The following is a 20,802-nucleotide window of genomic DNA, read 5'->3' on the forward strand; positions in this document are numbered from 1 at the left end:
TGGAAACACGATTTTAGAATGTTTTTCTACTCTGTCATTTTTCCGTTCAAGCTGCACGATGTTTAGGGTATTGGTGTATGAAGTTGTAATATTAATTTTAAAAAGACTATTCGTTAGTTTTAAAGTTCTTTGCACACCAAACTGAAGGCCTTGAAAGTCCTTCGACAACGAATTTTATGAAATTGTAAAAAAAAACCACCATAAAATTATCATTTAACAGAGCATCCTTGAAAATGGAATGAAAATTTTCGGAAGATAACTCGATAGTGGGTTTTAAATGAGTTGAATGAACTTGTCACATACTTTCACATTTGTTGGGCGCATGAGGTGAAAAACGTATCATGACAATCGACGCCTGTTTTGGCTGGATACATAATTAAAATTTAAAAAAAGGAAATAAAGAAAAAACGTACGATTTGGCGTGGACTGTATAAACAAAAAAAGGAATCACTCACAGAAGGATCGTAACGAGGTTGGGGCCCCGTTGCAACGCCGCAGAACGACCTACCTGAAGGATAGGATTGGAAATTTGGAATATATGAAAGGAAAATTTAAGGTGAATATAGAGGTGCTCTCGGAAGAGGTTGTTTAATAAAAAGGAGAGAGGTGAGCCGATAAGAGACTTTTCGTTCACAATAGATTCGCACTGGGAGACAGAGAAATTTCCTTGAACCGCTGGGAAAATGGTCGAAGGGAGAGGTTTAGGAGAGGACTCAAAGGGTCAAGGTGCAGGGCCTGTATTTTGCTCTGGCCAAAACAACGCCTATATATCGATCTTCATCCGTAAAAATAATAGTGACTGTATGGTGTTCTGTGGTTTGGTTCATCCATTAATATTTTCAACGAAATGATTCAACCATGATGGTAAATCATTGGAGTCTGAACAAGTACGGAATGTAATTTTACATTTTTCTTCATTCTTTATGTGTTGAAGTCGTGAGGAGCAGTCAAGAATGAGGTGGTTTAGAAAAACACCTTTTTAATTTTTTTTTTCGCGACGTTTCGCCCTTTATTCCGGCCATCTTCAGGGCCTGGGTAAATTGAAAAACATATGCTGTTTGGAAAAAAATACAATTTAAGATGGAAATATAAATTTTGAACTAAGTATTTCATATTTAAATAAAGTGTGGTGCTATTCTTGTGGTGTCATATTGGTTTCTTGTGAAAGTGTTGAGAAACGTGAATTTGAACTCTGCTGCTTTTATATGTTTGTGGCAGGGTAGGGAACGCGGTAAATCTGGGAAAATAACTTTGATCATAGGCGGTTTTATTTAACTCAAATGGAGTGGAAAATTATTAAAGACGATAACGAAGGAAAGGGAAAAATAAAATTAAGGGTTAATAGTTCATTTACTTTATGACGTTGACGCAGCTACGGCTGAGTTTGCATGTGTCTGTTCTATAATTAATGCTGTGTGTGTCTTGGCTTGTGCAAACCATTTCTAGAAAGTTGCGTTTGTTTTATACCGTGTTTATTATTTGTATTTTCTCGAAATCAAAGTTGTGTTGTTTGTCAAAGGTGGCAATGCTGTGGGATTGGTTTTTGGTGTTTTACTATCATAAATGTGTTTTTTACGTTTTTCTAAATATTGCGATGTAGTTTCAATGTATTTAGCTAGACAACACAATTAATTTTATAAATTACAGCGATTTGTAGGCTGCGGTGTTGGGTTTTTTACTTTGGAAAAAAGTGTCGACTGTTTTATGGTTTTTAAATACTACTTTAATGTGTTCTGAGGAGAGAAATTTACTTAATTTGTGTGATAATATGTGGATGAATGGAATGGACATGTATATTGGTTTGTCTTTGTATGATTGTGTTGATGATGTGTGCAGGATATTGTTTTGTGTATTGTTGGGTTATAATTGTATATGATTCCGTTGATTAAGTTTTTAGGGTAGTTAGTGTTATGTAATATTGGTTTGTATGCTTGAATATTTTTTAGGTGAAAGGATTTTTCATGACTTAGAGAGCAGAATGGATCCAAGCAAAACAAAAGGAGAAGTGGATAAACTCTAGCGATGCTAGACATAGTAAACTTATGGTGAAACAACCCTCACCAAGATTGGCAAAAACACTGCAGCAATTGGAGAGGGCCAAACTCAGAGGAGTGGTAGGACTAGTAACGGTCACTGGCATCTGAGAAAACATCTACACAACATGGGTATATACAGCGATGATCCCATTTGCAGATTATGTAATGAGGAGGAGGAAACAGCCAATCATATCATCTTCGAAACAACAGCTCAATGGAGGTTTAACCAAACGTACGGAAAAGACTTAGGGAATCAAATTGCAGCAGCAACAGTCAATGACCTGATACTTCTAAGAAGAAGGATTGAGTCTATTGACTGAACTAAGGAACTAGGAAGGCACAACAAGCCGAAAGTACAAACCCCGCTTCCTAGTAACCTTTTCCACCACACCATACCATAACTTAGAAATATGATTCTGTGTAATCCTTTAGCCGTGTTTAGTATTGTGTGTAGTTCATATAAAAACAACAAATTCACGTTTCACAATACTTTCACTCAAAACCAATAAGACACCACAAGAATAGCACTACACTATAAGTGAGTATGAAGTACTTGGTTCAAAATTTATATTTCCTCTTAAATTGTATTTTGTCCAATCAACATATGTTTGTAATTTTTCCCAGGCCCTGAAGATGTCCCGAATAAAGGTCGAAATAACTTCAACAAATTATGAATCAATAGGTCACTAAGAAACACACACTTCTCAATTAAGTTTCCTTCTAAAGGAATTAAAAAGTGTTTTCTTCTTTTTAACTAAAAGATGACCAAGAATGTACAATATTTAGTACATTTTTATAATTCTTTATTTATATCAGACAACACATTTTTAAATAATCAGTACAAAAAATCATAGTATTATCATCAGAAAACTAAACAGTTTACATAAATTATTTTCATAAATAAGAAACAGAATTGGCCCTAATATTGTTCCTTGATGTATACCAGAAGAAATATTACGTGGAATACTAACAGAAGAAGGAACTCGATTAGAAACGAAAAAGTTTCACTGGCACACCAGACATACCCATCATCATCTTTAACAATAACATTAAATTTATTTCCTGTTCAAAAAAGGCCATTTCGTGTGAGACTACCTTATTAATCAAGATGAAAAGTTGGTTTATTTTGTAAAAAAGTTCAAAAACTTGAGATATTCGTTGATCAACTTGTGTACACGGGTTGGATTAAAAGCCGAAAATCCCTGTAGCTTCGAGTGGGGGTCGGGAATTGGCAGGAGATATGAAATAATTTCGGTCCGACCGCATTTCCGCCGTCGTGCGAATCGAGTCGTGATGGGCAAACACAAAGATCAATGGTTTTTCCACGGAAAACGTTACCGCCATTGAAAGCGACCACGGTCCAGTTATTGCTTCTAATTACGATAACTGTCCATAGAATATTGACGTTTCCCCCGAACCGAAGGAACATCGCCCGAAATCGATGGCTCAACCTTCATGTTACATTGTTGAATGTGGTTTGAAAAGTTTCAAATAAATTATTATCAAGTTTTAGCCCAGAATAAAAAATGAAAATTGGTAAAGGTAAGCCTTGTCTTAATGCTAAACAATAAAAAAATCTGTATTTTTAAAATGTAGAGTACATTTTTTTAGAAGGTCTAATTGTAAGTAACTATGTACATATGCCTGCATAAAAATAATAACCAGTTTTACTTTTTGTACGTGCCTTTTGAACTTGTATCGGGTTGTCCGGAAAATAATGCAGGATTTTAAGTTTTCATTAAAAAAAATCTATATAAAATATTCTGTTTACGTTTACAGGATTACTCATTTGTATGAATGTCAACACTTATTAATCCTCTTCCAAATGATATTGTTTGTTTACCTCTGTAGCATTCCGCTACTTGGAAATAATTCAGTCATCCTTATAATGTCAAAGCGAGAATTTCGTACGATTTTCTTTTACGAGTTTAAACTCGGCCGAAGCGGAGCCCAAACGGCTAGAAACATTAACCAAGTCTGGGGCGAGGGTTGTGTTAATGAGTGCACTGTGCAAAGGTGGTTTAAAAAATTTCGGGAGGGAGATTTCAGCCTTGAAGATGAAGAAGGTCGTGGAAGGCCTTCCTCTCTTAATGATGATGTTCTGCGATCAGTGGTGGAAGAAAACCCCAAAACAACTGTTCGAGAACTTGCAGAGCAACTCAAAGTCAGTAAAACGACCGTCGCTGACCACCTCAAGGCGATTGGAAAAGTGAAAAAACTCGAAAATTGGGTTCCACACTCATTAAACGATCGCCAAAAAAATCAGCGCTTTGATGTTTGTGCATCACTTCTTTGTCGAAACAAAAATGACCCATTTCTGGCCAGAATTGTTACATGTGACGAAAAGTGGATTCTCTACGATAACACTAGACGTTCTGGACAGTGGCTCGACAAAGGAGAAGCTCCAATACATTTTCCAAAGCCCCCAACTCATCAAAAAAAGGTAATGGTTACGGTATGGTGGGCTTCATTTGGTTTAATACACTACAGCTTCTTAAATCCTGGCGAAACCATCAATGCTGAATCATACTGTAACCAAATTAATACCATGCATCAGAAATTGGCAGTAATGAAGCCCTCTTTGGTCAATCGGAAAGGGCCCATTTTGTTGCATGACAACGCTCGACCACATGTGTCACGTGTAACGTCACAAAAATTATTGGAGCTTGGCTATGAAACTTTGCCTCACCCACCCTACTCTCCGGACCTCTCGCCTACTGACTACCATTTTTTTAGACACCTGGACCACTACTTACAACACATAATATTCAAAAATCAAACGGAACTGGAAAATGCATTTATTGACTTTATCAATTCTAAAAATTCTGAATTCTACTCAGACGGAATTAATAAGTTACCAACACGTTGGGAGAAATGTATTGAGAGTATGGGAAATTATTTTGATTAAAGAACATTGCTTTAAAGTAACTAGTTTCATTTTTTTTGTTTAATACCAAAATCCTGCATTATTTTCCGGACAACCCAATACTTGCCTGAAAGTTGAAAAGAGGACAAAAATATGAAATATCGACCAAACTGCCATTTGTCCACCCTGCAGACCTTTAGATGTCATCTCACAAATTGAGCATTCAAAGAATACATTTCTGAAAACACAACCCCGAGGATGTTGAGAAGCTGAAATAGGGAGAGATCGGATGCGATCATACTGCTGTCATCTTTATGATACTGCTATTATCTTCACCATACCTTTAGGTGTCACCTCACAAGTTAGGAATTCTATTACGGGATGCATTTTTGAAAAGTAACACTAAAGATGATGGGAAAAAGATCAGAAATGACTACAGTACAATTTGTCCACCTCCACACCTTTAGATAGCGCTTCACAAATCACTCATTTTTTCACGAAGTACATTTTTGAAACATAGCAATGCAGATTACACGAAGCTGAAACGATTAGAAATACCAAATTATCGGAAACGATCAAACAGTAATTTATCCACCCTACATGCCTTATGACTCGTCATAAAAAAACATTCTTTCATAGGATTCATTTCTGAAAACACAGCACTGATGATGGCGAGAAGCTAATACGAGATTAAAAATACCTACGAAAATGATCGGAAACGATCAAATAGTAATTTATACACCCTACAGACCTTTATATGACTCCTCACAAATAAAATTCTTTCGAAAGATACATTTCTGAAAACACAACACTGATCACGGCGAGAAGCTGAAACGAGATTAGAAATGAATGGTGCTGAAATGATAGGAAACGTCAAAACTAAAATTTGTCCAACCTACCCACCTTTAGATGATAACTCATAAATTAAGCATTCCTTTACAAGTTACATTTCTGAAACATAGCATTGAATATGACGAGAAACTGAAACAAGGAGAGACATACCAAAATGATGATTTATTTGTGATATTTCATCTAAAGGTTTGCGGGGTTTTTGCATCTGCAGGCTTTGTTTACATACCTAAATTCTCAATTATACAAACAACAAAAAAGAAAATGTGATAAATAAATCACATAAACAATCAAATCAACTAAACATCAACATCAAATAAACTAAAAATTTCATGGTGGGATTTTAAGATCTATAGTATTAATTTGGTTGATCTCTGTTTACGAAAAAAGTAACTGGTCATATTTCCCGACAAAAAGGCAAAAATACAGAAGTAACAAGTATTTATTAAATATAGACAAATATTATATAGATATAAATATAGATAAATACATATATTGTTGTGAGCATCACCAGGTCTCTTCTTTCTTTCACGATAGCCCAAGTGGTAGAGTAGCAGCGTATCTAGGGGAAGGTCGTGAGCTAGAATCCCGCTCGTGACACTGACTTTTTTTATCTCAACTAAAAACCTTAATTCATTGAGAGATATTAATTGGTCAAGCAGACCACGAAACTATTGAATTTAATAAGTAAAAATGAAGTGTATCTTCACTAAAGCTCTCCGTTGCCATTTCATTGTAAATCAAATAGATTACACGACATTTGAAAAATGGCGAAAAGGAGGGAAAATTCAAAAGGTGGGGTTCAGATGGTGAGTTGGTGTCCGAGTGGATCGAAGTCTCGACAGCTCAAGTGGTAGAGTAGCGGCGTATCTTGCCGAAGGTCGTGGGTTCGAAACTCGCTCGTGACACTGACTTTTTTATCTCAACTAAAAACCATAATTAACGAAATATTTTTTTACCAAAAATTTATTTTATAACGCAATACTTCATTTGCGAAAAGTCATCTAAATATTTGTAGGGTGGTCAATTTGCAGTTTGGTATGTCTGTGGTATAGTCTGTATTAGTTTCAGCTTCTCGCCATCTTCAGTGCTGTGTTTTAAAAACTGGTTCAAACAACGAAGTAGAGTAACAAACGTAATTTTAATACATGATAGAATTTTAACAGGCCAATATTCCTTGTTTTACTATTCTCTGTTATCGAAAGCCCATAAGAAAATTTCTAATGACTCGTCCCCTCCCCGAGGACGTCTGTAATGACTCGTCTCGAGGTCTCTGGGGTGAGTGTGTGACTTCTGGATTGTAAAAGTAAGTTATTAGCGTGCAAGGAAGGATATGTTTAACCCCGCGCCCCGGAGGGGTGAATATGATCAGACTTCTATGTTTGTATGGCTGGTGATTATATTTGAATTATGTTTTGTGTCTATTCTGTCGTTGACAACCTGAGGCTAGATGTGCTACTTACGTTAGAAACGCTACAAACGAGGATAGCATTTTAGGATATCGATGTAGTGAAATACAGATTCAGTAACTGACCGAGAAGCTCAAATGGCTGCAAGTTAAAACAAAATACGTGTGAAAGTCAAGGAAAGAAGGAAAACACGCAAGAAAAATCAATCTAAAGATTGGTTAAAATCACTACTAATGATGGCTAAAAGTGGAAATGCTACATACACACCTAAACAGTGAGTAGGCGGACACTACAAGCCATAATTGGTTATTAATTCAGTTGCCAAAACCAGTTGCCCGGAAATAAGTAGAATATTATAGTAATTATTGTTAAACTGACATACTTTAACTTATAAATATGGATGAGTTTTGAGAGGACTTAATTCGACAATAATATATAGCCGGCTTTAAAAGGTGATTACAAGTTAGCTGAGGGTCTAACAGACAAACATAATTTCTTGTTATGATAGTTGGTTTTTAAAAAATTAAACAAAACTGTGGCTTTATGTGTGTAATTTTAAATCTTGAATTAAGAGAAACTCCAGTGTAAAAATGATTTGATTTGATTTGATAGCTTCGTGTGTGGTAGAGTAATGTCGTTGGGAAAACACGCCAACGGCCGGATAACGCGTTTATTTATTAATTAACTCCGCCTTAACTTATGAGACTTGGCTCATAAATAAACAGAATTCCATTTCCAACCCAAGACTTTACCCCATTTGCCATCTCAAATAAAACCACAAATGAATTAATTTTATAGACCGTAAAGATCGCATCGTCTGGACAAAAAGCTAGGGATTGCTTTCCGGGGGGGGGGGGGTTGAAGTTTTGTAAAAATTGGCAAGTGGTGTTTAGGTTAAGTAGAAAATGGTGGAGGTGAGCGTTATTTGAGCTATTATACAAGGCGAGATTTCCTCGCTGTGTGATGAACATGTTTAGTGTTTTCCGATCTTTTCGGCCTGCCTATTCTTCCCTGTTTAAAACGTGGGTTTAAAATCACAATAACCGTCCTGCATAAACTCATAATTTACATGTACGTATTTAGCACAATCCTCCGATTGTTTCGTACATCACGTCTCACTTTTTATCGTCTGAGCATGTGTCGAATTCAAGATTCTATCAGTTTCAGGCTAACATTATACCGTACAAAATATGTAAATCACACAGATCGATGTGTTTTCTTTTCTGTTTGTGTCCTTGTTACTGGATAATAGGCCTGTAAAACAACTTTATGAGCTAGACCGCCCTAAAGAGATCAAATAGCTGGGCTGAAAAAAACCCATCCCATATTCGAACTTGAGTTGATAAGAGGCGGAGATAAAAGCGGACATCGTGTTTCACAATGTATTTATAAATATTGATGAGGCAGAAACCCGTGTTGCTTGCAGTTGTAGGAAATTTTCATTCGTATATATCGACTTAAAACTGCAAAGTTTGCTTTTAAGTTACTGAACACTGATAACTGTTAAATACACCCTAAAAACAACCATATTAAAAACATTCTTGGCCATCAACAAAGTTCAATCTGTTCCGATTCATTACAGTTTAATTAAAGTAAAACAACACCGTCTTAAGTGTAAACAAAAATTAAAAAAAAAGCTAATATATTGTTTTAAAGTTCTTATGTATTGAAGAGATTTTATGTAGTAATGGCCAACATCGTTTTTGTCCTCTTATTAAACATTTACAACTGTACAATTAACTACAAGGTAAACATGACAATACAAAAATTGACTGGCATAGTCTTAGTCTTGACCGGAGAAGTTACTTAGTAGTGACACTCCGATATAGTTACAAGCACTCATCAGTTAGGACACCGGTTTTCGGTCGGGATGTTTATTATCAGGAAGAGAGACTGAGAAAAGTTGGGATGAACACTGAGCGAGGAATGATATTTGTTATATCGGGATTTTATAGCGGGGGTAGCACAAAGTCATGGTGAACGGTATGGTTGGTCACGGAGAAAGCAATTGCAATACGGATTGTTTTGGACTGGAAGGATTGGATTCCATTGATGCTTGAGCTATGCTCCATATTTTGTTCAGGAACACTGGATCATGGATGGTCTTGAAGAAGAAAGCAAATTCATTTGTTACTGCCATGATTTCGGCATATTTTAAGGTCTTCATCAGGGCAAAACTATCTGAAATATGTGTACAGATTGACATATTTAAGGCGATCTTAAATTTCCTTGAAGGTTGACTCAGTCCCACATTGCGAAGAACTGTCTCCATATTTTGGACTGAATAATCCATATCGGTAGTTGGTCTTTGGTCAGCCTAGACCAACCTCAATGGTTTAGTCGGCCTGATGATGAACCTATACTGGCAAATAACTTGTAAGGTTTCCTCTTGGATCATTTTGGACTGATGAAGGCACAAGATTCTGTAAATATTGGCGTACTGATAGCAAAAAATACGCTCCTTATGCAAAAAATTTAAGATCTCTTAATTAAAGTTAAAGTCTTATTAAAGTTAAAGATCTAATCTTTCGAACCGTATTTAACTGACGTCTGCTTCGAAGTGATGAACGGCAAGGAGTAGACATCAGAAGTATCATCCAACAAGGGAGCGTTCTTGGTCCTATCCTATATACTATTTACACTGTTGACTTTTATATACATCCCGACACCATTATAACAAACGAATGATAGCGCAATTGTCTTCTAACCCGTATCCTATCAAAGCACACTCCAACATCCAAGAACACCTTGAGCTTAACTAGTACATGAAGTAGAGGACAAGACGTACGGGAAAAATTGTACCCAATGTACATTTACAATGTGCCTTGAACTAACAGTCTTGCACTTCACTGTACGTTAACAACAAGGACCGACATTCACTCAAACACTTTTAACTGTACCTAGGCAGCAGACTGACGTGAAATCCCCACACAAGACTAAAGAGACCATAAAAGACTCAGACAACTACGTAGATTTTAAGAATCGAAATCCGTTTGACTCTATGAAAGGCCTTACTTTGACCAAATTGGACATACGGGGTAGAACTGTGGGCGCTAAACCAACATCCAGCGAAACCAATCCTTTAAATCAAAATCTTCAGATAAATTTTCAAACCTCCTTACTATACTAACAAACAATCTCAATATTTCTTTTGTCTGAGGTGATCCGATCCCACATCAAAATGTTCCACACAAAGCACTAAGTCGTTCCTTTCCATACTGCCCAAGCTCTATCTACATTTTTCCATCACAAGAATCCGCCATGTTGCCTTTAACTACGATAGCCTCGAGACCTCCTTCCATCTTAATCTCTCCTATTGATTATCAGCGTTGGCTGGTGTCTTGAAAGCTAAATGTATCAATGTTAATGTAAGAAGAAGTCTTAGATTTTAATTCTGTCTCATTTAGAAATAAGTCTTCTCCTTACCAATTCATAAGTGATATTGACGGAATAAACGTTTTGACCGATGGTAGTGTTGGTTTGCGTCGTTCGCTCCTGCTTGTACGAGTCTTGTGGTTTTAGATTTACTGCAAATCTTTCTTTAGAAATTTTTTATACGAAAAATTTTTCCTGTGCAAATTCCGTCGGTTGGATTTACCCAACTCCACTAGAAGATGAAATTCTGAACGAATTACTGATTTTTATTTAAAACTGTTATGAACCAATAAGCGTTATTTCTTTGGCGCTAGCGATAATAAATCCGTTTACAAAATGAAAAACATTTGGAGTACTATAAAAGTGAGAGGTTAAATAAATTCGAATCATTTTGGTATGCTTCGTGTTGGAGGATGAACGTGCTACAGAGGGTACAGTTAGCCTTCACATCTGCTAGTGTTGTGACCGGGAGAAAAAAAACATACTCTGGTATGTACAGGTTATAAATAAAGTAATTACAAAAAATTTTAAAAAAAGTAAAATTGATCCAAGAATAAATTGTGTTGCGCAGTGATGAAACTGTGATTGTTTAGGAACATTCAGAACTGACGGGCCAAAATAGCGAGAATTGGCTGACCAAAATCATCAGAAACGATATAATTATTTTTTATATAACTGACGATACCGTTTTACTATTGGATATCTTGTGGTATGGCTGTTATTAATTAAATTTGTCAACACAGCAAATTCAAATCATGACATTCAATGTAAATACCTAAAAATTATTTACGAGTAATAATGTGATGAGTAACATTTTAAAGATGTTAATGGAAAATGTGTGACATCTGCCAGAACGTTGACAAGAGGGGACTGATTTCACCCGGAAACTAGTCCGAAAGAGGATGGAAAACTAGTTGAAGAGACCTTGGGAAAACCTGGTGAAAAGTTATCCGAATTGGGCCATTTGCCGAGTGTCAGTCGGAATGTGCCCGAGTGGGAGGAGGGGACAAAGGTGCAATAACGGAAATGAGAAAGAGCGAACGAGGAGCGGAGCGGACGACGAGAAGAAGAGCCGGGAAAGTCTGGAGGAGAGACGGCGAGGGGCTCGTGATGAAATGCTTTAACGGCTCGTCCCGGCCTTTAATTGCAACATGTACTCGCCCCTCTTTATGCCCGGGAATCACGTACGTCCTAGCAAATTTGGCCCAAAGTCACCCACGCTTAAACTGCCCTCACAAAAACCCAACGAGCCCTCCTTTCTGCCGTTTCGACATGGGCTTTTCTCAGACCCAATTGAATTTTCAGACCGATTGTGTCTCGTAATAAAATCGCCTCTCTGTCGGACCAATGTAATGGAGAGTGAGTCCTGAAAATCAAGTCACGCTTATCCAAAAACTCATAAAAGATAGTTTCCCCCTCTTATAAAATCTGAAGGAAAAAGTTATGTCAAAGTTTCATTGTTTCCCAACTTAACGCAGCTGTCTATGAAACGCCCAGACAATTTCAATGAAATTTCCTCTAGAATTCTGCAAGGTGTGTGTTTTATCTTAGTTGTTGTGGATAATTTTGTTCTACCTACACTCGTTGCTTTTGTCACTCAAGCGATTTTATGCTTTTCGTCATCATCAGTGACTATTTGGTTCGTTGGATCCCTAAATTCGTGAAATTATAATTTGTCTGGTCTTATTTTGCTTGCTACAGTTATAATTCACATTTCATTTTAATCTGTACAATGTTTTAAAGAAATGTTTGTGTGTTCATAGGTTTTTTGAGTTTTGTTCGTATATTTGTAGGTTTTCAACTGTTTAGTCTTTTTTTTAACGTTATATAGTCATTTAAAGTTTGTCTCTATTGATGAGGCTTAGTCGTGGTGTTGTGCCTAGTTTGATTTTTTCGTCGTTGTCTTTAAAAGGCCTTTTATGTTCTTTGTTGTATTATAGTACTTCTGTTTATCTTTTTACCTGATTTATTTTTTGTCCACGTCCGCACGTTGTTATTGGATGTCCTGGTTTGTTTCTCCCCAGTTTTTATAACTGGTTGATAAAATAGATTAGTTAGTTGGTACATCTCTTTCTCAAGGTACGTGAATCCATTTAATGCTTGTTTGTTTTAGTTTATGTCTTCTGTTTATTAGCTTATTGTCTTAAATATACACCAACATATAATAAACTGTCATTTTGCAACGGGTCAAAAAATATTTTACCTTTAAAGTTGTAAAGTTCAACTCATAGACATATATCGCTGTGTGGGAAGTCGACTTAACATATAATGAACCGTTTATCATAAAATATTATCATCTTTTCCCATCGCACTGGCAAAATCTGTGTATAATTGCTTACTAAAAAAAGAAATACCAAGCAAGCAGGAAGCAGATATATTATACATTTAAAAAAATCCACATTGTACTGTTCTAAGTTTTCAGTACGTTTGACTATAAATTATCTTGATTTTTGTGTAGGTCATCGGTTTTTCGGTCTATTCTTACATTTATTGTTTACTTATAGATTTCAATTAAAATGTTTGCTTTAGGCAATTACACGATTTGTCGAGGTTGCTCAAGATTTCACCCTACAATTCTTCCTGATTCGTTATGAGGGACTGTGTGCTCCTCTGCTATTTAGCTTTACCACTATTAGCATCCATACCTCATATTTTAGCTTCTAAATGATGAATGCTTTCCTTTGACTTTGAGTAGAAACCTTTTTTTAGATCTTCACCGTTTATCTGTACTGAGGTTTCTTCTAGGCAGACCCTGATTGTTAGATTCCATATGCCTATCGTCCCGGTAATAGACCTGCAATAAACCAGTTTCTTAAGCTTTGCACGTAAATTAAGTAAATTAAATTAATGCAAGACTTTCATACTAAAAACCTTTGTTCACGTCCTGGAGTATGGTTTCATCAGTTATGGTTTTTAACTTGATCCGTTCATCAATAGCTCCTATGTATGTTTGTTTCGCTTTCTTATATTGCCTGGATCGAGCGATTATCATTGCCTGTAAATGGAAAGATTCTTATTGTTGGACCTTCACAGTAACATACATTAAGTTCTGTGGTTTGCTTTTTTTTTTGGCATAACCAACGTTGTCGATCTTCTGTCTATCGTTATATTTCATATGCTAATGGGATCGACCAGTTAATAATAGCTAATATAGCAATAATCCTGTTTTTGACTTGAATTTATTTTTCCTGTTTTGAATTTATTTCAGCTTATCTGAAGTAAAGAAGGCAAGAGTTTTATAACAATAACATTTGCCTACCCTGGGGGTCCATCAGGTATGGGCTTTAACTTGATCTGTTCATTAATTACTCCTTGGTAATTTTTTTGCTATATTTGATGGAATTTGCTTTTATCTTTTACGTAAACGGAAACACTCTTCTTGTTAGACCTTCTCAGTAACAAATAATATTTACTGCCTACGTTTCTCGGTCCGTACCTACATATACTGTCTTCTGCTTATCATAATATTTCCATATGCCTTTCGAGCAGACCAGATGAAAGACCAGCAATAATCCTGTTTTTCCGGCTTTACTGCAGCAGTCTGTAGTAAAATAAGAGAGAAGATGTCTTTTTCCTACCTATGTCCTGGGGTCTTGATCCATCAGTTTCGTATCTTTAAATTGATCCGTTCATCAATTGCACCTTCGTACATTGATTTTGTTATATTTTCTGGATAATACTCCTGCCTTTGACCTAAGTGGAACATTCTTTTTGTTAGATCATCACAATAACATATTATATATTCTGTAGTTTTCTTTTGATGGCAGAATTTACATAGGCTATCTTCTGTTTGTCATTATATTTCATATGCCAAAACAGGAAGGGAAGAAGGTGTATTTTGCCTGCTGCTGTCTTTGGGTGTTGTTTCATCCTCTATATGTTTGTTTTGCCATATTTGCTGGATTGAACTTTTATTTTTGACCTATATAAGTGGAAACTTTCTTCTTGTTAGACCTTCAGTAACCTGTAAAACGTACTACGGTTTTCTCCCTTTCTTGACCCAACTTACGGCTATCTTCTGCCACTGCCAATAATTTTAAAGGGTTATTAAGTAGTCAGTTAATTAGCAAACTTGTAATGATTTTGAGTTTTATCCGGCTTTGCAATACCAGGAAGGCTAGTCTTTTATACCAAAATAGTTTGGCTATCTCCGTCCTCCTTTTTTTTTAAATTTTACAGGATGCTTAGGGTTATGCTGGTGTGCTGAGATATCCTTCTTGGACATAGGGCGGTACCCGCGGTAATACCTCAGGTGCCTCAGGTGAGGCCAATGTTTTGAGCGAAGCTATCTTGTAGATTGAAGACTATCGCAGATTATGTGATACTATCAGAGTAGATCACTATCTTGTTATCTTTTATTCCTTGCCTTTTAATCTCTGTACCACCTAATACCTTGACAATTGTTACATGAGAGATGGATTTTATCACTCAATTCTCTTTTATAAAGTTCACGTACTAAACAGTCAGTGTTAGCTGGTAATCCCTTCTACCGTGTTACTCTTTCTGGTACTATAATTTACTATTTATTTGTGTAGAGATTAGTGACCGTTAATCGATGGTTATTCAGATATCGTGAGATGCGGTCGGGAGTGATGTAGGTTTCAGAAAAACATTTTCTTTATCGTGCCCGATAAAGAAAATGTTTTTCTGAAACCTACATCACTCCCGACCGCATCTCACGATATCTGAATAACTTACTATTTATTTACCAAGTTATACGTACATGGCATTCTATGTGCATTTCTAACATTACAATTTTTTATGTCCCAATAGTAATATCGTTAATATTTATTCGATGGTCCACTTTGCTTTATTGCATGTGCCATGCTTTATGGCATATATGATCAACATTGATACAGATATTTGTTAATCCAAACGTTAATAAAACCTTGCTCGTCGTCTCAAGAGTGATTTTGATAAATTGCCGTTATAAAACGTAATTAATTTTTAAATTTGCATATGGATTAAGGCTAGGGCAAAATTAAATATAATAAAGAGAATGCGACAAAAATATTAATGATCAGGAAAATATTCGCGTGGGATTGAAAATTAATCAACGAGATAGGTCGGATGTTTTATCTTATTTTTTGAACCTAGGATTGAAATTCGCTCTTAACCTTCAGTAGGAATTAATTTTTGCAGGCATGCAAAAATCGACAGATTAATTTGATAGGTGGGCATCATAATGGTGTAACTGTTCCTCGTATGGATCCTTAGAAAGTAGAGGGCCGTCCGGGGCGGTGGAGCCACCGAGAGTTCAAGGACTGCCAAGGCCATTTGGGAATTATTTATTTCTACGCACGTCCGTTCGTCTTTTCCTGCGAATTGGAATTCCACCGTGACGGAACGGCGAGGAAATTATGCAACTCGGAAACAAATTTAAGTTGGCGACGGTACCTTTTTAATGCGTTCGGCTGCTACTTGGACGCCTTATAACGGAAGCCCATTGGATTGCCCGAAATTACTGAAATCACACAGTAGCAAGTGTTTTTCTCTCCTACAACAGGAGATAATCAAAGTGTACGGTGCACGCATGGCGGCTCTTGGAATGTATATTTGTTAATTGGAAAGGCTCATTGAACTTAAGAGTTAAGCCACACGTGTGGCGGATTCTTTCCCTTCGAAAGAAATCACTCTCGATTTAGAGAAACAGGACGAAATAATAGCGCCCTTGATAGAAATCGATTCGTCGAGAACATATTTCCAACAGTAATCCACTGGAATCCTTTTTAATGAGAAAGAATTCAATTATGGCTTCGCAACCTTTACCAATTACATCGAATTATCTAAACTTTGCTGTCCTCATTTAGATTTCCATCTAAATAGCATTCTGCACATTTCTTTCCAACTATCTGTGCATCTAATTCTCTCAGGTTTACGCTTGAAAGAAGTAGATTCTCCAAATGGTGCACGAACAGTTCATGAGATTTTCTTATCAGAAAAATCTTAGTAACGAGTTTTCCTTAAACATAATCCGGATGTCGGATCCTCTCAGAATACACATCCTTGAGAGTTTTCGGAATTAAAGATCTACCTTAATTTAGGTAATGGTCTGTAGGGAATAAAAGATAACGTACTTAAGAGAGAGTGGGTTGGGATGTAAAAACTAAAAATTGACAGTGGACACTTAATTTGGCCCAAAACCTACGTATGTACCTAGTGGTTTATATTTAAAAACTAAAAACTAACTAAAAAAGTTGATACACGAACATTGTTAGCCTAAAACCCCCGTATATGAATAGAACGTTTGCTCGATGTGTCCCATTTAATTGAACATTCCATTCCTTGGCTCCGTATAAAGAGCGTGAAAGCATGCCACTCGATACGAAAATGTGCTGGAGCACGATTGCGAGTATTTGGGCCCCCTGTTCTGATTTTGGTAGGAACAGGGCTGATTTATTGTACAATATGAACTAACAGATATCTCGTTTTGCGTTGGGTATATTGAAATTGAATGAATTTATTAGCTTGAATGGGTAGAGTGAATAGGCTGAAGGAGGACTATTTAATGACTCCACCCTAATTGAGTGAATATGTAAATAGAAATAATGTATTTAAGAGTGAGTGAGAATGGTTTTAGATTTAAAAAACCCCATTGGGTATGAAATATGATCTAGCTGTTGATATCCCTTGGAGCCTCGGTGGCTGGATGGATCAGACGGAGGTCTGACCAAAGGTGGGTGATTCGCGGCGTACTGGTAATTTATTGTAAATTTCACAAAAACTGGATTGCCGACGGGTTGAGAGAAGTTATAGGTTTAGCTATAATCTTGTATAAATCAGTATATTATGAGATAATTGCGTAAAAATTTTACGTTTATGTGTATTTTATATTGGTAAGGAAGTTTGACGACGTAATTAGCCGTATCGCAAAAAATTATAACATGCTGTGTAAAACGAGTATTCCTTCGAACACTAACGATCTTGAAAAAATATGCCCAAGTAGAAATATATGCGAGCCTGCTGATTTATCAGGGAAGGGCCGTGCTGTCCAGCATAAACAGCACGTATAAATAAATCCTAATGAAGAGGCCTTGTCGTCTTAGGACGAAACGCTGAGACGTCTCCTCCGGCTAATTGGCAAGAAGACGGTGGGAGAAGGTCGGGTGCAAGGTCGATCCCTTTTCCACAGCCAACTCCTCGGCTCCACTTTAAATCATCACGATCTTAAGAGCAATTTTAATCGTGAAAGCGATAGTGAATCGGCCTCCGGGCTATCTTTCATCGGGTCAAAGCTCCGGCGGATAGATTATGGCCTATCTTAATCCGTGATCGTCAAGCTTAGATCGTCTTTTGTAACGGAAGGGTCTTGTCTATCCGATGAAAAACTATAACAGCTCTTTTCCAGCTGTACAAGATACCGTTAATAACAAGTGCGAGGTACGAAGCATCTTATGCAAATTACGCAATACGGATGGAAAAGAATCCATTGTTGTCTAATTTTTTCATTTAACGTGATAAATTTTTTTATGTTCTGGCTTGCTTAAATATGGGATGATATTAAATATAAAATATTCAATAAATTCGTTAATGGTAGCATAAATCATTTTAAGAGATTCCCATAGAAACATCTTGGAGTTCTTCTGTGAAAAATATTATTTCTTAAGGTAGAAGCGAGTTCAGTGTGCCAATAATTGAAGCGAATTTAATAAAAGACTAGAACTTCTTGGAGGACATTCTATCTGTGGAAACAACGTGGAATTCTTACCATAATACGCATACTCCGAGGTCTCACTGTCGATGGCCCCGACTGTCCTCGGACAACGCGTTCGGGGTTGCCGGCCGATATGGTGACTCGGCGAAACCATTGCAGTTCTTCCTCTTTCTTTGTGCTAACGCTCTTCGTGACTAACGCTCTCGTGTATTCAAGAAAATCCTCTGGGTCCGTTGCCCGCATCATCACTATAAACAGGCCTCAAATTTGCCGAGTTTTCTCGTAAGTACAGCTTATATGGTGGATGCCCAGCTGGATATACAAGACTGCTATATTTAAGTTTAGTGATAAGATCTTCTTCAGAGGTCATATGGAACAAAAACAACTTTTTGAGCTGTGGCGAGCCACGTTGTTACTCCGTATTTGTATTAATTTCATTTTTTAATACAGGCCTTGATGAAAAGGAACAAACCTCTGGGAGCTCCGGCACAGCCCCAAAAATTTGTTTTTGTCCTGGCCTCTGAACGTCTTATCACCCAAACTTAATTTGCTCCAGGTTTTAAGTTTTGAGGCTAAATATACTTGCTCAACTGGAAAAATAAAAAACATTATATATACCAAGTCCTCCAGAAAGTACTCTCGTGAGCAAATAAAAAAAGATTAGTATTGAAAATATTTTATTGATTGAAATCAATTGGCTTAGCTTAAGGCTTGGTCAACTTAAGGTCAATTAAATCAATTGGCTTGGTAAGGTTAAGGTTAAAAGTCGGTCTCTTTACGACCTTGTGCACCGCGACCAATATTGGTCTATTGTGCAGATTACTTCACATAAAAACATTAAATCTTAGATGAATAACCACATCCGTACCAAACCTAACCTCCATTATGGTTTAGAACTCTTCGTTAACCTTAAGACTTAAAAAAAAGTTTTGGGATGTGATAAAAAGTTCTATTAAGAGCTCTACCTTCAGGAAAGCTGATTGAGAATATTGAGTTTAGAATCTCTGAACAGGTTTGGCTTAGAACCTATTTAATTTCATCTATCAGTTGTTGCTTCTCATGATTTGGTGCTTCAGCATTTCTTCACCACCACGAAATTTCAAAAACTGTACAACAATAACCATTCTTGTAACGTTCGACCTCTTCAATAGGCTAGATAAAAGCCATCTTTACAAAGAGAAAATATTGAAAACAGTCGTCTTAGTCATTAGTTAAAATCAAACTAACAACAAATACATACATGTTATACAATAAATACAGCCCTTATGAGTTCCCGTGTATGACATGCAGGATTTACTTTTTAGAATTTCTCTTGACCAGATAACGTTATTGAAAAACCAAAAAATACGTATTTAATACTTTTTAGTCTATTTGTAAATTTTTATCGGTTTTTAAAATTTGTTACAACTTTGAAATTTTAAATGAAAATTATGTATATGTTTCAAAGAATTAATCTTTTTATGTAAGGTCTTGGTTGAAATGAAAACGTCAGTGTCACGAGCGGGATTCGAACCCATGACCTTCGGCTCAATACGCCGCTGCTCTAACCACTTGAGCTATCGTGACAAAGTCGTGGGTTGGTACTACTGTGGCAGACCGTTCAAAATCATCTCAAGAAATTCAAAAACTGACTAGCAAATGAAAATATTTAATAATAAAAGGAAATTGAGATATTTCTTTTCACATTCCATAATTTTCTTATTTTTCGACCAATATAAACTCTGATTTGGCCATCGTTTTCAGTCTAACACATCCTTTAAAACAGTGGGTAGAGTCATTTAAAATTTCTAAGTTGTTCTGACGACAAAACTGTTAAAAAAGCGATGGCAATTAAAAACTAAACTAAAAAAATATTGATTCCTTTTTTTTTAGTTTTTCGATAGGTTATCAAAAAATCTACCTCACGAAGGCGACGTCAAAACAGCAAACTTTGCGAACGATACAATAGTTTGTCACAGTAGGAAATGGAGTCATGTCTTCAGGACAACAAATCCCACAAAAGATGGAAAGAAAAATAGCAGACGAGCGTACGAAATGATTCTCCTAAACTTTACCAACCGGAAAATCTGACAAACTAGCATTTTTTATTAGTATTATGGGTTGAGAAGTTGCTTGAAGTTTGTGAACCGTCGATGCTGACAAAACAACTATCCTGACAGCAAATACGTTAAAAAATCAGTAAAAATTTAAAACTAGACTAAAAAAATATTAAAAACGTATTTTTTGTTTTTCGATCTGCTCAAGTAAAATTCAGCCAGCCATCTAAAAATGGACACCCTGTATATACAAATTTAAATTAAAAGGTCTTCCTTTTTTCTTCTAATTCTTCCTTCGAAATTATGCCCTAATAATGAAATCGCTTTTGAAAAATAAAAACCACAGTACTTATCAACCTACTGAACATACCAAACGTTCAAACGTACCATTTCCATAGAATATATAACTGTTAATATTCAGTATATATTTACTAATACATTTAATTTTTTTTGCAGGTAAGGACAAATCCCAGGTTCAAAGACGCACAAGAAATTGGAAAACAAAGTCAATGTTTCAGACTTTTGTTTATTGGACTTTTAAACACAGCCATGTCTCATTTGCGGTGCTTTTTTTACA

The 20,802-nt window shown here is 36.3% G+C and overlaps 2 protein-coding genes across 3 annotated transcripts in view; one reads left to right on the plus strand and one right to left on the minus strand.

Annotated features, from left to right (window-relative positions):
• LOC106670358 (autophagy-related protein 16-1) overlaps positions 1-20,802 on the plus strand; it is a 285,817-nt gene that overhangs the window by 152,441 nt on the left and 112,574 nt on the right. The window lies entirely within an intron of this gene.
• LOC106670362 lies at positions 12,964-18,468 on the minus strand. The gene is made up of 3 exons (XM_024226369.1): positions 18,244-18,468; positions 13,407-13,530; positions 12,964-13,329 (listed from the first exon to the last, which is right to left on the minus strand). The coding sequence occupies exons 1-3, from the start codon at positions 18,433-18,435 to the stop codon at positions 13,310-13,312; spliced, it is 336 nt and encodes a 111-aa protein (XP_024082137.1). The 5' UTR covers positions 18,436-18,468; the 3' UTR covers positions 12,964-13,309.

The sequence above is a fragment of the Cimex lectularius genome, unplaced genomic scaffold, assembly GCF_000648675.2.
Source record: "Cimex lectularius strain Harlan isolate CLEC.00 unplaced genomic scaffold, Clec_2.1 scaffold69, whole genome shotgun sequence".
Classification (NCBI taxonomy): Eukaryota; Metazoa; Arthropoda; class Insecta; order Hemiptera; family Cimicidae; genus Cimex; species Cimex lectularius.

Excerpts from the sequence above, each read along its gene's own strand:
- LOC106670362 (XM_024226369.1), bottom strand. The coding sequence starts at position 18,435 with ATGATGCGGGCAACGGACCCAGAGGATTTTCTTGAATACACGAGAGCG. Across the intron at positions 13,531-18,243 it reads CTCGGAGTATGCGTATTATG|GCAATGATAATCGCTCGATC; the intron begins GTAAGAATTCCA and ends TTCCATTTACAG. Across the intron at positions 13,330-13,406 it reads ACTCCAGGACGTGAACAAAG|GTCTATTACCGGGACGATAG; the intron begins GTTTTTAGTATG and ends GGTTTATTGCAG.